A 22,536-nucleotide genomic window follows, 5' to 3' on the forward strand; every position below is an offset into this window, starting at 1 on the left:
TCAGTGGGATGAAAAAAGAGCCTCACATCTCTCTTGCAGCCCTTACGTGTGGTGGCTTGTGCTCAGAAACACAGGCAGCTGTTCAAACTCATACATTTTTGGAGCCTGTGGCAAACTGTGGCTTGAGGTAATGGTGGCTGAGCAACCTGCTGCTGAATTTTCTACTGCTGAGTTCTCAATTCCCAGTTCATCACCCACCCAGGACATCCTGCTGCAACTGTGTGGGATGTATCTCACACCTATCCCCATCCCAGGATAGGAATTTTGCTTCAGAATTAAGCTGCACAGATGCAGGGGCAGATCTTCAGTGGCAAGTAATTCAGATTTCAGCACTAAGAGCCACTCACCCGATCTTGATTTTGCTCAAACAGAAAACCAAAAGCAAATTTTTTTTTTTAGTGGAAAAAACAAAGCAGGATTACTCCTGTCTTGCACAGTTTAATAAACCGTGGAGAGGACCCTGGGTCTAAATCTCTCACCCTCAATACTCTTAAAAACTTGAGGACAAAGTGAAAATAAAGCTCTAGACTGAAATTTCAGTTATGCCTTCTTTTTTTTTTTTTAAATTCAGAACTAGACCTCTGGTCTTGACCTCCAAGGTTTGCAAGATGTTGAAATCCAGACTGGCATTCATATGTTCTTCTCAGACCTTTTCTAAGGAGTCAGTAATGAGAAAATTGTTATCCAACTACTACTTACAAAACAATGGGTCCATTGGCTCCCTGGAAGACCTCATTTGGTAATTTTTCTAGGTGGTGATTATCACTTAGATTTCTGAAAAACACAATATTTTATGCTGAAGCAATCTGATACTAAATAAAAAATATCTTGCAGAAGTTACTATCTTCATTTTTCAGAATTGCAAACAACAGAAATAGTTACAGCTCATCCAGGTATGTTCCATTAAATGCATGATCCTCAATATCCTGAATTCCATTTTTATTGAGCCATCTGCAACAGAGAAAAGGAAAAGAGAGTTGTGTTCTTATTTACGCTTCATGACTAAAATGTATGCAATTCAAAACAGGGAATCTCAAACAAATAAAATTGTTAAATGGACATTGAAATGGTGAAATTTCTACAAATCTTAGGTAAGATGCCAGTAGTTGGAGGAAGGCTTTGGAAGGGGCGGACATGAATAGGGTGGATGAGTGCTACCATCAGAGATGGCAGCTGGAGTAAGTTCCTGAAGCAAGGTCAGAGCTGCTGAAGATGCTGGTGCTGCTCATGGCTCCACTGGGAAGGCAGCAGAGGAGCCAGGGAGACCAGAATCTTTCCTGTTGGTGCTGTCAGCGCCCCTCAGTTTTACTTTTAGCAAGATGCTTTTGAAACACTGCGCCACTAGTTCACCACTGCCAGCTGTTAGGGAAAAAAGTCTGTGTGCCATGGGCTGACATCCACAGCCAGGCAGGTGGAGGAGGGGGGCTGACGGTCACTGAGCCGGGCAGGAGGGCAGGAGGGGGCAGCCAAACTGCCCAGAAAGCAGGTGATTCCTCCTACACCGCTGCCTTGACAAATTACACTCCCTGTCTGCTCTGCTGCCCAGCCCTACCTCCCCAGGCTCCTTTCCCCAGGAGGAGGCCACAGGTAGTGAACCTGGCAATTGAAGCTCCTGGGGCTCTCTGCCAGACTTTACTCCGGTGCGTTACCTAATTAACATTTAACGACCTTCCTTCTGTCCCTTCTTGGTGCTAAAAATTTACATTTAGGTCAGTTATATTTATCATCTTTACGGTGCAATCTTTCATCTCGCCTTAAACGTCACTTTGCAGCTCACGCCCTGTCTGACAGGCAGCGGCAGGTCTGATTGATGGCAGAAATGGCCTGATTTAATTAAACTGTCAGCAAGCCTGGACTCTTTTCTAGTTCCCTTTGAAAGCTGAGCATACATGTGACCCACTTATCTGAGGTCTGAGGTGGTGAGCTAAGGTCAGCATGGAAATCAGCCATGGGTCTGGCTGAAAGGATTGCTCTTTTGACCATGACAGGCAGATGCACATGGCTCTGTGTCTATAATGTCTGTCAGGCTGGGTCAGGAGAACTGTCACCGTCCCCTTCACTTGCCAGCACTATTAGACATGAGTCAGCAGGCACGGAGGAGAGACAGGTCCCTGCTTACATTTGAAACATTTATTATATTACATTGATCTTATAAATTTGTAGCTTCCAGGCTGATAGATACGTTTTTAATCACACTATTAGCACTTACTGCATTCTCTCACTGAACATGATGTTAATGCAATGAGATACTAAGGCTGTAAAACAGTCACTGTAGCCACACAGTGTGGACTATATGGTCCTGTCACCTGGCTAATAGCATCTGAGTAGTAAAAAGAGCAAAAAAAATTACCCAAATCCCTAGACCTCATTAGAGTACACATAGATGAATTCCTGTGGAAACAAATTTTCCCCTCACTTCAACCAGCATCCTTACTGACTCCACTAACTCTTGCATTAGCAAGGTGACAATGAAGGCAGAGATCAGAGCTTGGCCGTGGAGGCTTTTCCCCATCATTTCATGGCTAGAGCAGATTTTTAAAACTCTAAAATTCACCCAGTGCAAGAGGTCACTGTCCCTGAGGTACCATTTGCACCCTATTTCAGGACTGGAAAAATCTATCTTAGAGCCCAAGTTGCATGCAGACCTGGCAGCAAGGTGGATTTCTTCCATAAATTTCTAGCACTTCATTTCCAAATGTCTCTTCAGTTCCCACCTGTGCTGATCCCATGTATAGTGTAAGATCAAATCCAAATTACTGGTGGAAATATGCTTGAAGCCTTCCACAGCTAAGCCTATTAAAATGTTTCCTCCCTAGAATGTGGGGGTTCAGTGGGTCCTGAGTGATTTTAATCATCTTGATATGCCTGCTTTTGCTAAAGGATGTTGCTGTGACTCTGTTGAGTTGCTGGGACTTTAGTTTTGTATAGAAAAAATGGCAAATTTGTGGCTAAAATGAACAAAGATCGCCACAGCACAAGGAAAGCCTAATCAGGGACTCTCAAAGGGTGCATGCAGGGCCTCTGTCCCGAGTTGCTCTAGGGAGAACTAGAGTAAGGTCAGGACATGGTCTGACCAGGCTGCTGGAGGCCAGGTCTGCTCACATGGCTCTTGCTGCTCCTGCACACACTGGTGGGTGTGGGAGCCCGTGACAATTGTAGAATCATAGAAAATTTGGGCTGGAAGGGACAAGAAAGATCACTGAGTTCCAAAGCCCCTGCCATGGACAGCAACAGCTTCCACTAGACCAGCCTGCACAAAGCTCCATCCAACCTGGCCTTTTGCACTGCCAGGGATGGGGCACTCACAACTTCTCTGGGCAACCTGTTCTTCTGCCTTACCCCCTCACAGTAAAGAATTTCTTCCTGATAATAAGCAATGAAACGTTTTGGGAGAGAGGGGAAAGCCAACTTCAAGCTGCTCAAGTGCCACAGAGAGATTCAAACACAGCAAAACTCTGGGGTATTAATCTTACTCTCCAGTGGTGTTATGAAAACAGACATAGTATTTGTTGTGCAGTGCTTTGGAAACACATACTTGAGAAAAGTCTGTGTGTATATTTGTGTGCGTGTGTGTTTAAAACTTCAGATATTGAAGTATAGAGAGGTTGTGCGTAACTGATAGGGAAAAGGGAGAGATAAAGCTAAATGACTTGTTTCTGGCCTCTCTTCAGTATTGATGGTCTGACCTTGCTGCCCCCAGTATCGACATGAGCTCAGTCGATTCAAACCTCGCTTTTCTCTCTCAGTGGGCCAGGTAAACCACATGGTAGGAATTTTTTCCAATCTGGCCACTGGCTAGGTGAAAGGAAGGCAGCTTGTTAGCAAGCAAACAGTATGTTTTGATATACAGAGAGAAAGGATCAAAGAAGCCAGCTAGTTCATTAAAATACACGACTGTTCAAATCAAATGTAGAGCCATCTAACCATGCAGCTCCAAACTGCATTGTGAACCCACCCGTACCAATGCATTAACATTGTGTACAAATAAACCACATTTCCACAACATCTTCATACATTCTGCCCAACTAATAAACATCTTTGAGTGATGTGTCTGACTGTAAATATTTATGAGTCGTGCCATCCTTTTGAACACAATTTGTATCTCAGGGAATGTAGCTGTGGGTGTTTAACCCTGGCATCGGTAATTACTAAATCCGCTCTCTGATGTGCTTCTAAAATAAAGAGCAGGACTAGAGCACAACAAAAAAACCAAAAGCATTCGTTTCATGGCAGGGAAACAGAATACAGAGATCTCAGGGGCAAGGAGAAATGTAAACTCTCAAACTGAATTTGGAAGTGTATGAAAAAGTGCCCAACTCCTGCTGTCCTTGACCCTGTTCTGGAAAAGAAATGAGCTAACAAGGAGAATAATGAGTTTGCTATGTCTACTCACAGAATCACACTTTCAGAACTCAGGCCCATGAATGAATTTCTTTCAATTGTACGTATATTGATATTGTCTTGAATATCTCTGAAAAATAAAATACAATAGAAACTACACCTTTCTGTACTTCTACGAGCCTTTCAATACAATATGCTGCTTCAAGCACAGTATTTTTCCTTTATATTCAGTCTGAGGAAGTACTACAGACAGAGGGTAATATCCAAAGTTTCCAAGACACTTTTTTTCCCGCAGAGCACAAACCTTCCTGATAAAAAAGGCTGGAGCAAAGCATTTCCGACACCCCCATACTTTCCTCCCAAATAGGCTGAAGACATTAAAATGCATATAAGCTCAGCTCTATAACCCTGAGGTGGATGAAATAGCTCCTCCAGCAAACATACTCCCCAGAAAATGCAATCGGAGGGGCTGCGAGGCCATCCCTTCTCCCAGCCTCCCAACCAGAAGGAGGAAAGCCATTAGCCTTTTTGGCCTGATTCAGCAGGGTACCTACCAGCCCATGAATCATTCCCCAGCTGATGTCAACGGGGTTGCTTATAAGCTTTGCATGTGCTTAAGAACTTAAATGCAGGACTCATTTGCTGAATGGACAAATAAGAATTTCTTTCTTTTCTCAGTTGTGACTGATACACAAAAAGAAAAAAAAAAAAAAAAAGGAACGTTCTCTTGTTGGCTCAATATAGGCCTCAGAGAAGTTAAATAGTGTTACTCATAATTCAGACTTGGGATACTGCTGTTCCCATGCTGTTTCTGTTGGAAAGCAGGGAACAAAATTAATTATCTGCAAAGCTTGAAATTAAGTACGGTTCCAAAATTGTCTCATGCTGATAGCTCCATTCAGCCACAACTCTGCACAGAGTGACACATACACAGAGGCTTCATTCAGCAAACTGAGGGCAGCAGGGGCAGGAACAGGGAGGGAACACAGCACCCATGCAAGTCAACTGTATCCCTCTACTAAAGCTCTGCCCTTTATAAATTTCAAGACCTGTCTTTGGGACTTAAATATTGGCACAGCTTGAGCTGAGAATTCTCTTATTGACCTCAGAGGGTCCAAGGTTTGAACCGAGGTCTAGTTTGGGACTCAATCAATATCAAGGTCTATTTATTCTTACAGGGAAGTGAGGAGTTGCACCTAAAAGATTAAAAACTCTTGCTGGTACAGGATGCAGTAATTCCTGATGATAAACACATGGGTGTACAGGTGAAAATCCCTGTAATGCCATAGCTGTTGCATTTTCTTGATGGTTTTGAGGAGCAATGAACTGAAGTTCTCAGAATTACATACATCAAATGTATTCCTGAAATGGATTTCTTATATGTCTACATACTATATTCAGTCAAGCCTCTCTATGTTTTATATGCATTTTTATTGATATTAATGGGTATTAGTAAGATAGCCGTTAATAATTGCAGAATTAATGTTTCTGCAGGTTGAAATCTTCTAATCAAAGATCTGAAGATGCAGAAATTTGTATGTGAATTAACAATAAATCTCCAGAAGAATGTTTTCAGTTATACTAAGAACTGATTGAGAAATGTATGTCAAAATACTTTTCAGTGAAAAAGAAACCAAGTTTTTCTGATATGCATTTTTTCTGCAGAGAAAGAAGTGCTTTAGGAAATTAGAAGTCTGTTTTCATACAAAATTTTGCACAAATCTTTTTTTTCCTCATTGGCACTGGAGTTTTCCACAGTAAAAAAATTTCATTTTCTGGACAGTGTTACTGACAGGGGAAAACAGAAAAGGGTATGGTAGATAATTCCCTGAGTCTGGGTTTTGGTGTGGTTTGTTGTTGTTGTTGTTGTTATTTTTCTTTTCTTTGCGATGTGGCCACTTCTGATGGAGCTCAGCTCTGAGATCAGTGACTTATTTTCACCAGGTAACAACAAAGTTCCACTGCCACCATCCTGGTTTGGATTTCAACTTCTGAAAGAGGAGTTAAAGGCTGTTGTCTGTCCCCTGGGCCACCCAGAAACGTGCTCACACTGCAGTTAAAGGAAGGGTGGTCTGTAAAGTGCAAGTTCCAATGCTTTGTAGAAGGGAGACCTGGAGAGAACTGAGACCTTCTGACCAACAATGCCTGCAAAATCACAATCAACACGCTGCTGTGGAGCGGGTGAATGAACACTTGGGGAATCGTGCCTTGAAAGGCTTTGCTGGGGCAGAAGAACACTCAAAGACAGCTTTCAAAACATGAAAAGCAAATGTTCAAACTTACAGCAAAACCTTCTGGAAAGAGTGAACCTTGTGGACAGCAGGTAAAAACCGAAGGCCAGTGTTTGATATTAACCTGAGGGGAAGAGAAGATGAAGATTATTCAGTCTGCTCTTGGAAAGAAGGCAGCAATTAACGAAGAAGAAAGGACATTGGGCTTAGAATGGTTGTCACAAAAGGCAGAGTTTAGCCACAAAAGTGGGGTTTCCCAGTAGGAAACTTGATATTGTAATTTAAAAAGGTTCTTGTCCAAAGTACAAGCTGAATTCTTCCAACAGAGGTAAATGGAGAAAACCTACCTTAGATGATAAGACAGTCCCTCCTGATGATCTCAGTAAATTGTCCATAGTAATTTCCTAACAATATTCTAAGAAATCAGCTGCACTGACAAGGGATAATTATTTTCATGGTAGCTGTTTTAAGACAAAAGTATTAACCCACCACAATTTTAACCTTCTACTATAACAGAGGACACATTATTCCAGGGGAAATTAAGTGATGAAATTAGGAGAGAATTAGGACATTTTAGTCCCCAGCACCTTTGATACTGAGGAGCCAAAAGCACGGGAACATTTCAGCAGTTTGTGCAGCTGGAAATGGACCCAAGCCTTTGTCCTTAGATACCTCCACCCTCCCTCTGCACTGTCCATCACTGGCCTCTGCACTGTGGTTCCTGTCTGTGAAACACCACCCCAGAACTGCTGGGGTGATGTTCAGAACTGACCCTGAAGGAAAACCCTGTGCTCACAGCCAGTGAGGTCACAGGTGTCCACAGAGATGGACCAGATCTAATTTAGTCAAATTTTTTTGTCCAGAGGATAACAGGACAGGGAAAATATGATGTTGCCATGCAGTAGGAGATGACTGGTGGCCGCTGATGGCTGGAAGGAGGGCTGAGTGCTGGAGGGAGGAGCTGAACTGGATTGGCCTCTGAACATTTGGGATCTTTTTTCAGACACCAAAAAGTCTCATGTTTACCCCACCACACAAAGAGAAATTTTGGATTCTTGAAAGTTTGATTATATCTTTGTGGTTTTAATATATGAGATGGTAAAGAAGGTAACCTTTCACTGAGAATATTGGTTTCTTAAGGAACACAGGATATGCAAAGTGTTTTTTTTTTTTTTTTTTTTTTTTTTTTAAATCCTGGCACTTAGAACAATATTCTTTCATTATTAGATGTGATTTTTTTTTTTCTTTTATTTATTTATTTTTTAAACAGAATTATTCCTGAATAGCTGAATTGTGATCAAATGACTGGTTGAGACTGGAAAAAGGCAACATTGTTCATATGATGTTTTTTTATGAACCTAGGTTATTTCAGGAGAGTTGCAGTCTTTCAGGTTTCATAATTTGAATTGAAACTGAACACCTCCATGTGACAACCAAATCTTACATTTGGGAACTCAAGATGACACATAAGTCCATAAAAAATCCATTCACTTGCATAAATACTGCTCTGAGATCCCTGAGATGGTATCTGAGTATCCTCAGATGCCGAAAAGCTGACTTTGATCTGTCTCATCTTGTAACAGAAAGCAATAGTTCATATGCAGGGAAAAATTAAAGTAGTATTAGTGAATATTCAAGAATCCAATTTGGGAAAGTTGCTGAAATGTCCAGACTGTTTCGTCTCGGGATTCAGAGTGGTCTGACATTGCATTAAACTTAAAAATAGCAGCTGTCACGTGTGACCAAGAAAGCTCCACAAAAATGCCTTTGAAAGACTATTACATATAGTTAAATAGAAAGCATGATTAATGAGGCAGGTGGATTATAGAAGGCTACTTAAAAAATTTCTGCACTTACACTTCGTAAAAGGACTTCGCCAAAAAAAAAAAAAGAGAAGCAATAGGAGAAGAACCTGTAACTCCCCCTTACAATATTTTAAAATACACTCTAAATTACTGGAGATATTCAGGGTTTTAGTGGAAAGCTGCCTTTAATTTTAAATGAGTCATATGCTAAAAATTTGTGCAATCCTCTTTTACATGCCCCCTTTAAACACAAATTATGGCATACATTTCCCTTAATAGGAAAATGAAGGAGGAGACTGCTGCCAAGTAGTGAGTGGCTACTGCAGGGCAGAGAAGACATAAGAAGCTTTTCTTTCTACAGTCTTTTTCCCGAGAAAATCTCAGTCCTCATGGTGCAGCAATGAAAGGTGACATCTGCTATTCAAACACTGCTCCCAAGGGCAACTTAATCCCAGCATATCAAAATTCCACATTGGTTATCAGGGCTTTCACCATACATGTGAGAAAAAACATCTCCAATGCCTTGGGTTAGTTCTGATCTTTCCAGTAATTCCAAAGTGTTCAGGGCTCAATTTTCACTAGTGCCAACTGAGCAGCATGAGATGAAGAGGAAAGCATCTTTGGCAAATCATTCCATATTGAAGTAAATCTACAGGTGGTACAAGGCACTGATTGCACACAGGCACAGAATGGTGATTAGGAGCAGGAGAGGATGTTCTTTTAATTAAACAGAGAAAAAGAACTGAAAAAATATTTAGCTAGGCTGCAGCCTAGATCTTCCCTCTCTTTTTATTCCACCAGCAAATCTCCAGAGGCCTTTAAGTGGATAATCTTTTTAGAATGTAGATAATCCAATTTACTGAATATCTTTCCTGCAGGACAGCTTTGTCAATATATTTACCATACAATGTATACATCTTTAGTAACCTCACTTTAAACAAGTGTCCTCTTTAATCTGTGTTATAACTGAGTCCCTCCTTGCCATGCATAAACAGCTTGGTGAGAACCCTTTTTTTTCAGATGGTTGATGGCTGCTTTCCAAGGTATTAATTGTCTTTCTGAAAAGGCTTGCTGGACTCAGCACTTAAGAAAACAGAGCACCACAATCAGCAGAGAAAAAAAAAATATTTCTGAAACTAATTCCTGGAAGATTCTGGCTGCTTATCTCCAGATATAGCAACATGTCTGGTTTCTTTGTGCCAAATTGTAGGAGCTATTCTGACAAATCTGGGAACGCGGTTTACCTCATCAATTTACTGCGGGTATTTGTTAAATTGCAGACTCAAGGTAGGCAGAGATAAACACAACTTCCCTCAGGAAGCATTATCTTTGTGTCCCTTAATCACACTGGTCACTTGATGGTGCTTGTGAGCCTGATTCCAGCGGGACATTCCTCTGATTCAGGTATCCCAGGCTTCTTAAATCTGCAGCCCCCGCTCCTGGGGAAAAGGTCTTTGACTGTGAGGCTGCCACGCCAAAGGATGGATTGGACCTTCACTTCTTTTTATTGAAGAGTCAGCTCCAAGAAAAGGGTCCGGAATTCGGTGAGGTTTGCTGCACCTGCAGCAAATGCAGATTTGTGTTTAGGAAGCACCAGACAGGTACAAGTTGCTGAAAGACTTTGGAGCTGGGCTCTGCTCCTTCTGCAGGCAAAACCCATAGTTTTGGGACCTACATTTTCCCTCCTCTCCAACAATTCAGCTGTATGCCCTCAAAATTAACCTGAAAGGAGTGTTACATTCAAATCTTTGTATTGTAAGCTGAGATTGCTTAATACAGGACATGGACATCCCTCAAAAATTAACCAAAGGACATATGAGAACTAATTTTGGAAAGAAAATGAGTTTGCAAAGCCATCAGTACATTATTAAAGAGACTGTGCCACAGGTCTCCCTAATGAGAGCCAGATAAATAATCTTGTATCCATGAAAAGGTCAGTAAGTTACGATTTTGAAGCAGTCTGTCTCTCTGTCATATATCCGAGCAAACCAATTAGCAATTCTCTTCACTGCTTCTCTTCACTGGTGAGAAAGTTAAGGTTGCCTGTTTCTAGAAGGTTTAGGCTTTTCAGCACTGTGTTTTTTTTCAGCATTTTCCTCTCCTTTGTGTTTTTTTGCCATTCTGGTAATGATGATGCAGGAGACAAAGGGAGTGACAGAGGGGCTGAGGAGGAAATGTATTTGTCTCCAAGCTGACAGAGATAAAAGCATATTAATATTCAACAGCTGGTGGCCATAATGAGCCCATGAAGCCAATGAGGAGGCTGACAAGGCTAGAGCTAGAGCTTCTTGCCTGCCCATAAACATGACCCAGTGGCTATAAAACTATTTTTGTAGAAACACAGAGGAAGCCTTGCAAACAATGTGTTGCAAAGGTCATTAAACTAATGGGCTGTAGTACCTGGGCTCAATTTTGGACATTGGGACTGATTAATTTTTTTTTCTCAGTGTTTTCTGAATGAAAACCACCAGTAAATATATTTTTTTTCTGAAAGATTTTCTGCACTGTGTTTTAAGAGTTTTGCTACAGCCACAGAAATGTGTAAGGAATCAGAGCATGTGTCTTGTACCCTGCCAGACTGTCCCCATAGCTGCCATCTTCAGAAGAACCACAATGATCCAAGGATGGGCAGGTACCCAAGTCCTTGTGCTTTGAGGTGCTGGTTGCAACTTGGTCTCTCTGTACCTCCTTACAGAGTCAGACAGAATCACCTAATCTGTTACGTGACAAGATATTGACAAAACCATGTGCTATTCCTTCCTAACTTACAATTAATGCAAAAATTAGGCAGTGATGTACAGGTTTACAGGTTTCCATGTTTTACAAGTTTCCAGATTTTACAAGTTGCCTTTCATGGCCTTAAAATTTTTATCATTTCTGCAATAGCTGTTCCACATAGATGCTTTACCCTTTTATGCATTATTTTAAACTATAGTCCCACATGTTTACAACCTTTTGCTTGTGTATTGTATAAAAAACCCTGAACAACCACCACAAAATCCCCCCTAACTGAACTGAAAAACCATCAATCAATTAACCTCTTCGGCATCTTACCTTGTATTTTCAGTATTGCCTCTTCCTTCCATGTCGCAGGAAGGTGAATATGAGGACTGGGTTACCTTTATCAGATGGTTTTTTACAGCCTTCCATCAAGGTTTCTGCTTTCTCATTAAATGAACTATCCTACCCTTTTAAACAGCAAAGCTTTCTGCCTGTTCAGTTTGCACAAGGGCAAGCACCAGTCAGTGAGGCCAGGGGATGGAGAAAATGGAATCTTTCCTCCAGAAATGTAGGGGAGAACACGAAGGTGTGGCTGCACTTTGAGAGGTGATCTGAGCAGGGTGTTACTCAGCATCACGACTCACTGGATGCAGAAAGTCCCCAACAAGAACTTCGTGTCCTGCTCCCAGGCCCTGTGTTGGGAAATGATGTAGCTCCACTGAAGCCAACAATATTGCACAGATTTATACCCCCAGCACGTCTTCCTCAACCCTTGTTATTAAAACAAACCCCACATTCATCTGTTCAGAAGCTCCCAGCCACGAAACCTGCACCTTTTGTGCTCTCTATTAAGCTGCCACCATTAAAACCAATTAGTTTTAAAGGGACTTCATTGGGGTTTCATGCAAGACTGGGGGGTTTTACCTCCTTAAAATGAAGGCACAGAGGGGGTGCAGCATCAATCCACCAGTGGAGTAAACACCAAAAATGGATTTTATGAACATAAACCAGAGAAAAGCTTTGGCACAGGAATGAACATGAATTAAGGGGCTGTGAATAAACTAGAGGAAATCTTCTAGTTACCAAATCATTAAGTTTCTAGAAAAGCCTCTCCTGGAAAATGGAAGGAAACAGGAAACAGTGAAGAGCATCAGGAATTTCAATAAAGCACTTAATTAATGGGATATATGAAGTGGATCTGGGAAGAAATAGGATACAGCAGCTGGAGAGTGTCTTCTAGCCCTCCATGCTCACAAGAGAAAAAAACCTTAAAAAACGTCAAAATGCAGGTTCCTCTGATATCAACTAGCAAGTAAAACTAGCTGAAGGGGACAGGGGAATGGTCAGGTAGACAATCAAGCCTCTGTATTTTCAACCTGTTGCTTGTATAAGTCATAGGATTGCTGCTGCAGCTGAATTTTTACATAGGTGGAACCTCTAAATGTTTGAGTCAACATGCATGAGAGCGTGGCATGAGAACTGTTCAGAAGAGGCAACATCCAGTAGTGCCAAGAGAAAAACTTACACTCTTTCAGATATTTAAAGTGTGAATTTACCTTCACCTATGATTTCCGTGTCCCATATTTAAATGCTCACTGAAATTAGTATGTTCACATTTCTTCTTCAATTTCATGTGAGATAAATGTGCTCTCATTCTTTCTACCCATCTGTGCATCTGACAACTGTACTCCCCATGGCAGCTTGTTCTGGGGATTTTACATGGGATAAACAAATGCTGTGGTTTTGTTCTTAGGTGGCCAGAGCTACTCGAAGACAGCAGTCACTGCTGGATGACTCAGGCTTGGAACGGGAGGAAAAAGGCACATGATATCTCCTCATGACAATGCAAACTTGGAGCTTTATTTCCCTACTGTCAAGAGAAAACCTGTGTTCCAGTTATGCAAACACAAAAGTTAAAGTTTACCAAGCTGCCTGATGAATTTGATAAAGTGGGAATCAGTCAAAATACTGGGAAGAGCGAAAATCCTATTCCAAATCTAGACACATATTCCAGTTCAATGAGGGTGTAAACTGTAATGGCTTCTGTAGTGCTAAATACACCTTATCTCCTAAAGTCCAAATCTTAAATCTCAAATCTTAAAGTAAAAATTCAAAGCAATGCCCCCTGGCATTTTTGAGCCCGGAACCTGTCAGATACGAGCGATTTTCAGAGACTTCAAACACTCCTAGGCTTACTGGGAGCTACGTTTATCAGACCACTGACCTGATTTCATACTGCCTTTATGAAATCTCTGACCAGACAATTAAATGTTTCCTTTTAGGTACCGAAATGTAGAAACCATGACCAGGCTTCTCGCATGAGTAAGGAAAACAAGGCTTCTTGTATGGGTAAGGTTTCTTGTGTCAGTCAGGAAAATCAGATGGGGTTTATGTGCTCAGGTGGATGGACATACAAAAGTTAAGCTGGTACCCTGCTGGGTGAATAAACTGGTATCCTGCTCACCACAGGGCACCATTTGAGCTGTGTAAACTGGCACCATTAAAACCAGCTAGTGTTAAATGGAGTTCATTGGACTTCATTGGGGATTTAATGCAGAGGAGAGATTATCAGTCACGTTAAAACCATGTGCTAAAAGCTGTGAAAATATATTTGAGTAACCAGCTTACTGTAAGGATGCATCCAGTTACCACTGAATTTTGATGGCAACTCCACAGAGGCAGATGTGGCAACCACAGCAGTGCAAATCACATTCTTGATGAGGCTGGCTGAGGAAATAAAGCTTCTTGTATACAATTATTTTGTATCTGTATACAGCTTTATGTTTGTATTTTGGGGATCTAATCATCTCACATCAGGCATTTATGAAGATCATGGCTATAACACCACCTTTGCCAAAGAAAAAATAATTTGAATGCTTAACATCATGTATGTGACATATAACAGAAGGCAGCACCAGAGCCAAGACAGATGAGAAATTTTATTTTTGTCCCTAAGCTCCTGGGAAGGGGGGGAGCTTCAACCTAAATTTGAAGGGGGTAATCAACCTAAATTTGTTTATATAAATGTAAAAAAGCTCCAGCTCCTCTTCTCATCACTCATTTTCAACCTGTTGCTCAGAAAGGCTCGAGGAACTTGTGTGTGGGACTCCTCTGTGGAAGCTTTATCTTCAGCTTTTCTGAGGACTGTGCAGACATGAAAATGTGTGTTGATACTGTGCAGCTGGTAGTGAGGAGAGGGAATCATCCTGTCTTATCACCCAAAGTGCTCAGCACCAGCTGGACAAATACACAGGTGTGTAATTCAAAGTGACTCTAGGACTTGTGAAGAGCAAAAGATCTTACAAATATCTGAGGCTCGGAAGGTGTTGGAAGGCATCTTTATCGATGTACACGAGGTTGTTGGCTTTCTCAATTCTTCTGCAAAGAGGAAATGAAACATCAGAGAAAAATATATCAATATATTGATCTTAAAATTGTGTTTGTCCCATGATGCAGTGGAACAATATGCTGAGATTTTCTTTTTGACAGCAGAAGATCTGGATGATTTCAGGGGGCAGCCTACCATGGACAGGCAGACCCCATCACCTTTTGATCCTGGCAGTGATCTGAGGATAAATTTTCGCCTGAGCAGGTAAACAAAGGGACAGCTAGATAAGAAGATGGAAAAGACAAAGGGAGATTTCAAATGCTCCTATAATGTTACAAATTCTTCAGTGCTTACCTGAACCAAACTGCAAAACCTTTGATACTTGTCTATAATGAATCTTTATAATTGTCTCCTTTGCATTTAGATTGCTCATTACTTACATTTCATGTAGTTTGGGAAGGTTGGAAAACACATTTGCTTCTATGACCTCCAAGGCATCATTCTGTGAGATCTCTCTGAAAAACAATTTAGAAGTCAAGATATTTCAAGTCATGGTGAAGCAGGAAATGGAGAAGTGAAAAATTCACAAGAACTTCTCAGATTACTGATGAGTTTTGAAAACAAGGAGGATATCAGATAAGAAAACAGAAACACTGACGACTACTGCTGTGGCAAGCAACAACAACAGTCAAGAACAGAGATCTGAGGCTGGAGTTTGTATGTGCAGCATCAGCCCTGCATGTCCTGCTGCCACCATTCCCTGTGCATTAGAAGTCAGGGTCTATCCATCATGGGCTACTGGACTTCTGACATTACTAATTACTGATAGAAATTTAATGAAACCTTTTAACTCAGTGAAGAGTTTCACCCACTCAGGGGGTTTCACCCACTCAGGGGGTGAAGGTGACTGAAAACAAAAAAGTTCCCAAGAAATATGACACAGCTTCAGCAACAGGACACTGCTGTCTTGACCCAATGGGAAGAACAGAGATTAAAATTAAGCCACCAGCAGATTGTTAGCAGCTGCTGGAGACCACAGAAGTGGAGAAGTCTTCCACATCTTGGAGCAAACCCAATTTGACATGGTCTGTACAGGGTTAATGCCCACTTACAGCCAGAGAACTGCAGAATACAAATGGCCAGTTTTACTGCTATCACCACATCAGAATGCATCTCCTGCTACCCAAGAGCACATATTTCTTTGCTTCCTTAATCTGTGGGATGGCAAAGACAAGGGCTCAGGTTCTGGTGTAATTTAGAGCTCAGGAATTTCCCCATGTGAATCAAGTGGGCATTTCTGCAGTGTCCCCTGTCCCAGTCACATCACTTATCCTGGCACTGACCGGGAAGGTTGAGGTAAAGACAGCCATGCTAAAAGATTCCTCACTGCCATTTTTTTTGGAAATGATGCCAAAATGTTTTTTTCTCAGGCTGAGGTCAGCTGTAGGAAGTAAAATTTGTAATACAGTTGTAATCCAGTGATAGTGTCATGGTCTATTGCATTTTAATCATAAGGTAACTGCACACGTGTTTGGAATGAAACCTTGGATAAATAGATTGGAAACTGGATGACACTTGTTCCTGGATATCTTGTTCTTTTGAAATTATGATGGTTGCAAATATATTCAAATAGGCCTGAGGTAAAACAAGAGATTGTAATCTCAGGTGCACAGCCAAAAAATAATCACAAAGATGAATCAGAGGAATATAAATGTATTCCACTCTCTTCTAAGTAACAGCTCAACCATACCTGACAGATTACCTGCCCATTTAAGACAAACAAAACTCTTGCAAAAGAAGACGTGTTTTTCACCTGACCTTTTCAATTTTAAAAAAATGCCTTAGTGGTTTAATATTTTTCAGTTCAACAAGAAGGTTTCCCTTCTGTCTCCTCAGGATTTTTTTGATGGAAGAAATCCAACTCTGCTCTGCTCCAGGAGCTCTAAACTGGCAGGAGAATAAGAAAATAAAAGTACATGAGGACTGACAATAGGTGCTTGGCAGGATGCATTGAGGACTGGGTTTGTTTAGCAGGGCTGAACCACTAGCTCACATATGAGTGTGTTCCTCTTTATTACTTAATTTTCAGCAGCAACAAAATGTTTCAATGGAGACAGGGATTCCCCCATGCCACGTGAGATACACAGCCATTGCAAGGGATGCTCCAAAGATTTTTTTATCATCTCCCTGTTTTGTTTAAAAATAATTACAAGATATAAGTAGAAATACCCAGAAGAATAGAATAGAAGAATAGAATAGAATAGAATAGAATAGAATAGAATAGAATAGAATAGAAGCAAACACTCCCTATGAGGTATTTATATGACAGTATAAAATTCACTTGCCTAACTACAGTCTCAAAGATTTAACAATGTGGGAGGTGCCTTACACTTTTAAGGTTTGGTTTGGTTTTCCTCGTGCTCTTTTTGGGTGGTCAGGTGTATATTTTCCATTCCTCACAATCTAAAAATCACTTGTCTAGAAAAAAGAAAACCTTCAGAAAAAGCAGCATGTTTAATACCAACAAATACATTTAGCCAGAGGACACTTCATGCCACTAAGAAGTTCAGGGAAAAAAAATGTTGCAGATGTGTTGGCCTTATACAGGGAAAAAAGTGTTATTAAGAAACTGTAATACAGTTGTGACCTCACCCAGCAGATAGTGCTGCTGAGGGTAATAATTTTTTATGATCCAATCTGCTATCTAACTTTGGAACAACTTGGATGACACAGCTTTTTTAATGGATTGCTTAAAAATGAATGTTTCTGCATCAGAAGAGTGTTTTGGCTTCCGAAGAGTGTGGTAGGGTATTGGCTTTGTTTCAGCTCAAGCAATGGAAGATACAGATCTGATTAAGGTGGGGCACAAGCGGGCCGTGACACTCTGGAAGGCTTGGAGAATGCACGGTGAAGGAAAGGGATGAAGAGAGGTAGGAAGATAGGAATCTCTAAACTGTGTTTGCAAGATTAGGTTTTTAAAATAGTAAGTTTTTTCGAGACTGCTTTTTAAACAGAATTAAATAACAGCTGTGTGAGGGGCCTTTCAGAGATGTGGGAAATGCACCGGCTTTCATTCTAATATTCGCAGGTACATAGGCAACAGTCTTGGTTTTTTTAAACAGGCAATGAAAATATGGAAATATATAAATATGTCCATTTATAATGACATTTTTTTGTCTTCCAGTCGGAGCAAACATCTTTTTCAGTTGTTGAAGTTATGAGCATCTCCAGACCAGTAAAAGGAATAGAAGGGAAAACTGTCAGTGGCAGAGGGCAGCAACCCTTCTGGTGCTGGGCTGCATCCTCTGTGTTCAGGGGATTGCAGTGGTGAGGGAAAAGACCCTCTGTCCCTTGCAATGAACTGCATCCTCTGCTATATTCTCTCCAGGAAATCCTGGTGTGATGACCTTGCTCTTCGTTGCTCTTTGCAGATGAATCCCAGTTTTGGGCTGCACATAAACCTGACAGGGCTATCGTTCAGGTAAGAAGGATAAATAAAATAAAAACATTCTGTTTAGGAGATCAGGCACACACTGTGAACAATAGGCAGCACTAATCTGGGTTTTGGTTGCATAATTTGTGTGAACTATTTATTCATATCTAGCAAAAAGTGCACACCTGCTCCTGGAAATCCCAAACAACACTGTCTTGGATACAGGCTTCCATGACATTAAAAGTGCAAACCACTGCTGCTCACATCAAACAACCAACTCAGCAGACTCAGATCTTCTGCAGAGGAGAGCAAATAACACCTGAGGCAGCAGCTACAAAGAGAAAAAATGGATTGCTGGCTAGTGTTTGTGCAAGTGTTTTGTCTTGCTGTATAAATACACACAAACAGATGATTGCTCATAATGCAGACCTGATTATATGTCATCAAGAGAGAAGATAGGGCTGTTATTACGTTGTTTGTTTGGAATGAATGACACTATTAGTGCTACTGGTAGCCATGGCAGGAAACCCAGCCAGCAATCCCAGCATCACTTCTGAAACAGACAAGCCTTGGAATAGATGGTGTGCAAAACAGTCAGGGGCAATTTATTACAAAACCCCCAAATATCCAAACCACCCAGTGGTTTAAAAGTGCTTAGGCATCTGCCTGAGCTTAGTTTTCACTGCATGCAGAGTTGTACTGAAATCACCAGTGATCCTTGAAAGCATAAATTTTTTACTCAAATACAACCTAAAAGATGAAAAAAGCATTCAGTAAACGCATTTTCCAAAGGCACAAAGGACAACTGCTTTTATTTTTCTACAGAGAGAATGTAAGACTCTAAGATGTGACATCACATGATTAAGGGATCTCCTCTAATTTGCCACTAAAGCAGCAAACTGGAATCATTATTGCCCGTTCCCCAGCAACCGAGTGCAGTGGATAATTTCCACGTGTGTCAGAAGAGAGAGAGATGGACAATAATTTAATCTGCCTGCAAAGCTGCCCTTAGGCAAGGCCGGGGGTACCACTTCATGACATCTGTGGCAGAGCCCAGTGTGATCCAGAGGAAGGGTTCCTCTTCAAACCAGCTGCACCCAGGGTGCAGCCTGTAAAAATCAAGATACATCAAAATGGCTTTTTAAACAATTCTGTTAGCAAGGGACTTAGAGTTTCTCTGTAGTCCACTGAAAGAAAAGTCTCTTAGGCTAACCAAAGTCTTACAGAAAAAAAAAAGACTATATTAAATTCACAAACCAATGGTCTTGGGGACAAGTGGTCTAAAGTTTCAAACCAACAAAATAATAATAGATTGGAAGTTTATGTCTTTTATGATAGGAATTCCTTTCAGGATCAGAGTGGAGCACGCAGTGATAGGGTATAAGGTAATTTCTTCTCCTGCTTGGAAATATGACTGTTTTAAGAAAATGTGTGCTTATGTTTGTGTCCCTACATACAGATACAGAAGGTTAACAGAGATCAGTAAGTGGGAAGTTGTGTCAAAAGAAGAGCAGAGCATACACGAGGCAGAAGAGCAGCTTGGACCAGCATTAGCCCCTCACACGATGCCCAGGGATGTGTGATTTCTAGCATGAAGACCTTGTAGTCCCAGCAGCAGGAATGACAGAGAGAAACTGCTGCCCACCTGGTGAGTTTGGCTGTCTGATGGCCACAGTAGAGGCGGGATTTATGGATTCCTGCATTTCTTCTCCCCGTGGTGGACTAGCAGAGGGGACTGCCTTGTCTGTCTCTGGTCCTTGTACACCTTGTACAAGGCACCTTGTACACCTTGTACACCTTGTACACCTTGCACACGGCTGGGGCACGTGTTGTGAAGAAGGGATTTCACCCCTCTCCAGGCACACAGGACCTACTCTGTGGTGACTCCATCCCTGTAACTCCTACAGCCTTCCTCAAATTCCCTTCCAGAGCAGGCATGTACACAGGCTATACACTTGATCTGTTCACCTGGTATTTCCTGTGATACATTATAACTGGGTATTTATTGGCTATTATCCTTCACCTTTGATGCAGTTTTTTTTTTTTTTGTGGCACAGCCATCCTGTGGATTCCCATGAATGCTTTTCTTTCACTCTGTAGGTACCTGCAATCAGCAGTGATACTGGAGGTAGATTCCCAGAGCAGGTGGCCTCACTGTGCTCTCTGTACTGTTACAAATCAACAGCACTGTGTTCATTTAAGGGAAAGGAGACGGGATAAAGGCCAGCAATGCTTATTTCCCCCCCTTTCTATAAATAGAAATACTCTTTAGAGCAATTTTCCAGGTCAGTTTTACTCAGTGCTTGACTGAAGCCACAATTTATGTCAAGCTTCACAAGTAAATGTGGTGCTGCCCAGGCAATCCTGCCCAGCATTCACTGGGTGAGCCCCCACAGGACCAGCCTGAGACGTGTCTGAACTGAAAAATTAAACACCTGGCTACCTCTGTCTCCTCTGTATCTCTGTCTTGGATGGAGTGGCTCCTATTTCTTCAGCCGCATCAGAAACAAGCCGGTCTAAAATCTACTTTTGAAAACTTCCTTCTGAAGTGACAGCAAAACGCTACTACATTGATTTAAACAGGTTACAAAAGAAAAGCCATTTTTCTTAAAAATATTAGAGACTTTTGACCTTTAAAAAATAGATAGTTGACACTTTCTCCTGTCACTTTTCCTTGTGAACATGAAAAACTTGTCTCCCTGTCATGATTTATTGAACACCAGGGAGTTACAGGGTAATATCTCTTAGCAGATATTGATGTTTTGGAAATGAAATCAAGGACTGACTCTTCTCATCATCTCTTTACTTTGTTGAAGATACACACACACGTTGGACTGGCCTTACTAAATAAGTGGAAAACCCATTTAACCGACTGAACACTAATAGCAGCTCCACACTTGGAGTCAGATAGTGCATCAGTCTTTGAGGGTGATTATCAGGAGGTGCCAGTGCTTGCCTTCCTGTCTTCTCCAGAGGGCATGAAACCATGTCCTCAAAAAAATCCCTGCAGGCATGGGAAAAAAAAAAAGGTAAATTTCTCCACAGAAGACAGAAGCAAAGGAGATTTTATTTCTATCTGTGCTTTAGCACCATGCCAGCAATCCAGATGAAAGTCTGTGGAGAGTTTGGTTGCATCAAATTAATTGTCCATGTAAAGGTTTTAAATTGGTCTCTCTAATCTGAAAAAGCACACGATTAGTCTGCAGAATTGGGACTGATAACAACCAGATCCAACAGACGAAGCTACATCACTGTAAGAATTGATTTTATAATCAGTACAGTTTGCGGGGGACAAGCATCTCCTCATACTCCAGGACTAAGGGAGTGCATTATAGTCCTTTCAGTTTATTGCCAGCAATGCTGGAAATGCACGAAACTTTGTAGGATCAAACAAGAAAAAGGGTCTTCGGAGAAAATGGCAACTTTCCACAGAAATCTGGCTCCACACAGGCAGTCCAGAGAGATGGGGCTCAGAACTCAGTGCCCTCCAGCCCCTGGGCAGACATATCCGCTGCTCCCTGCTTCAGGAATTACTAAATTTTATATTTGGCTATGAAAGCTTACAGAGAAGACAGAAAAAATGTGTGTAAGATAGAAACACCCACTCAGTCAATGGCACTTCTTCCCTTCAGGCATGATGGGCTCCAAAGGATGTTGAGACCATGCTGGCAAAGATGGGTGTTCAGCTGAGGAAGGGATCTTCTCTTTCAGAGATGCTGATATTCCTAAGTTGTAACTCCTTCCATGGAAATGGGCAAGCAGCATTTACTGCCACTTATCTTTTATTACTCTTCCCTTGGCTTTAGTAGCCAGCTAATGATGAATAGTTTATTAAGATGACCTGGGGAGATGAAGAAATTACATTGGAGGCAATCATTCAGGAGAGCAGCTGAACGAGGAACTGCAGCAAATAATTTCTGGGAAAAATCAGTAGGCAGACTGTCTTGGCCTGGGAGAACATGCGGCTTCCAGAACCCAAAGTCTAGTGATAGCCTTTCCAAAGAGATCATCCTGAAGCTGATGCTCCCAGATACTTCAGCAGACAGTTTAGAAATGCTTAAAGGAAGCTCACATTCATGAGAGGCCTCTGGAGGACAGTTCATTACTAATTCAAATATGTTACAGAAACAGGAATATCCAGAATAGCAAGTGCCTCAGATAGGCACAATTAAACATTTTAGCTAAGATAGGAAATTCTAAAAAATATTTGTTCTTACCTCTCAATTTTTTGAATTAAAGATCCTCCCAGAACACTGAGTATTATTCAGCAGAGCAAATCATATAGTACATACATTCACTTCAGAGAAAATAAATCTCCATGACTTGACCCATTATAAGAAAAATATTAGCATTGCCTAATGTTAAGCCCAATTATGAATACAGACATCATCCAACAACTGCCAGCGCCATGCACTACATCTTTCAAATGTTCTCCTGAAAGGATTTAGGTTTCTCTTATTCGGTGTTAAGAGTTCTCTCTGTGAAATATTCTTTTCCAGTGCAGAGATTTCCTTGACTCCTCTTTTCTATTTGCATTCATTCTTCTCTTCCATAAAAGCAACTTACTATTCTTATGTTTTGTGTCTAACTGAAGCCTTGACCCTACAAACTCTAATCCTGGAGCTTTGGCACCGGGCTCAGCTAAGATGGTACTGCATAAATGTTTGCATGACTACA

The 22,536-nt window shown here is 41.3% G+C and overlaps 1 protein-coding gene across 14 annotated transcripts in view; it reads right to left on the bottom strand.

Moving 5' to 3' along the window:
• Positions 1-22,536, bottom strand: part of FSHR (follicle stimulating hormone receptor) — a 79,971-nt gene that overhangs the window by 12,065 nt on the left and 45,370 nt on the right. For 4 of the 14 annotated variants that reach the window (XM_068186561.1, XM_068186553.1, XM_068186564.1 and 1 more), the window contains exons 3-8: positions 14,867-14,941; positions 14,402-14,476; positions 6,625-6,696; positions 4,394-4,495; positions 883-951; positions 700-774 (exon numbers count right to left, since the gene is read on the bottom strand). In XM_068186561.1, coding sequence (XP_068042662.1) covers positions 700-774; positions 883-951; positions 4,394-4,495; positions 6,625-6,696; positions 14,402-14,476; positions 14,867-14,941 — 468 coding nt within the window. The remainder of the gene's footprint in view (positions 1-699; positions 775-882; positions 952-4,393; positions 4,496-6,624; positions 6,697-14,401; positions 14,477-14,866; positions 14,942-22,536) is intronic. The other 10 variants (XM_068186558.1, XM_068186566.1, XM_068186565.1 and 7 more) reach the window with 8 other exon arrangements.

This window comes from Anomalospiza imberbis, chromosome 3 (genome assembly GCF_031753505.1).
Source record: "Anomalospiza imberbis isolate Cuckoo-Finch-1a 21T00152 chromosome 3, ASM3175350v1, whole genome shotgun sequence".
Taxonomy (NCBI): Eukaryota; Metazoa; Chordata; class Aves; order Passeriformes; family Viduidae; genus Anomalospiza; species Anomalospiza imberbis.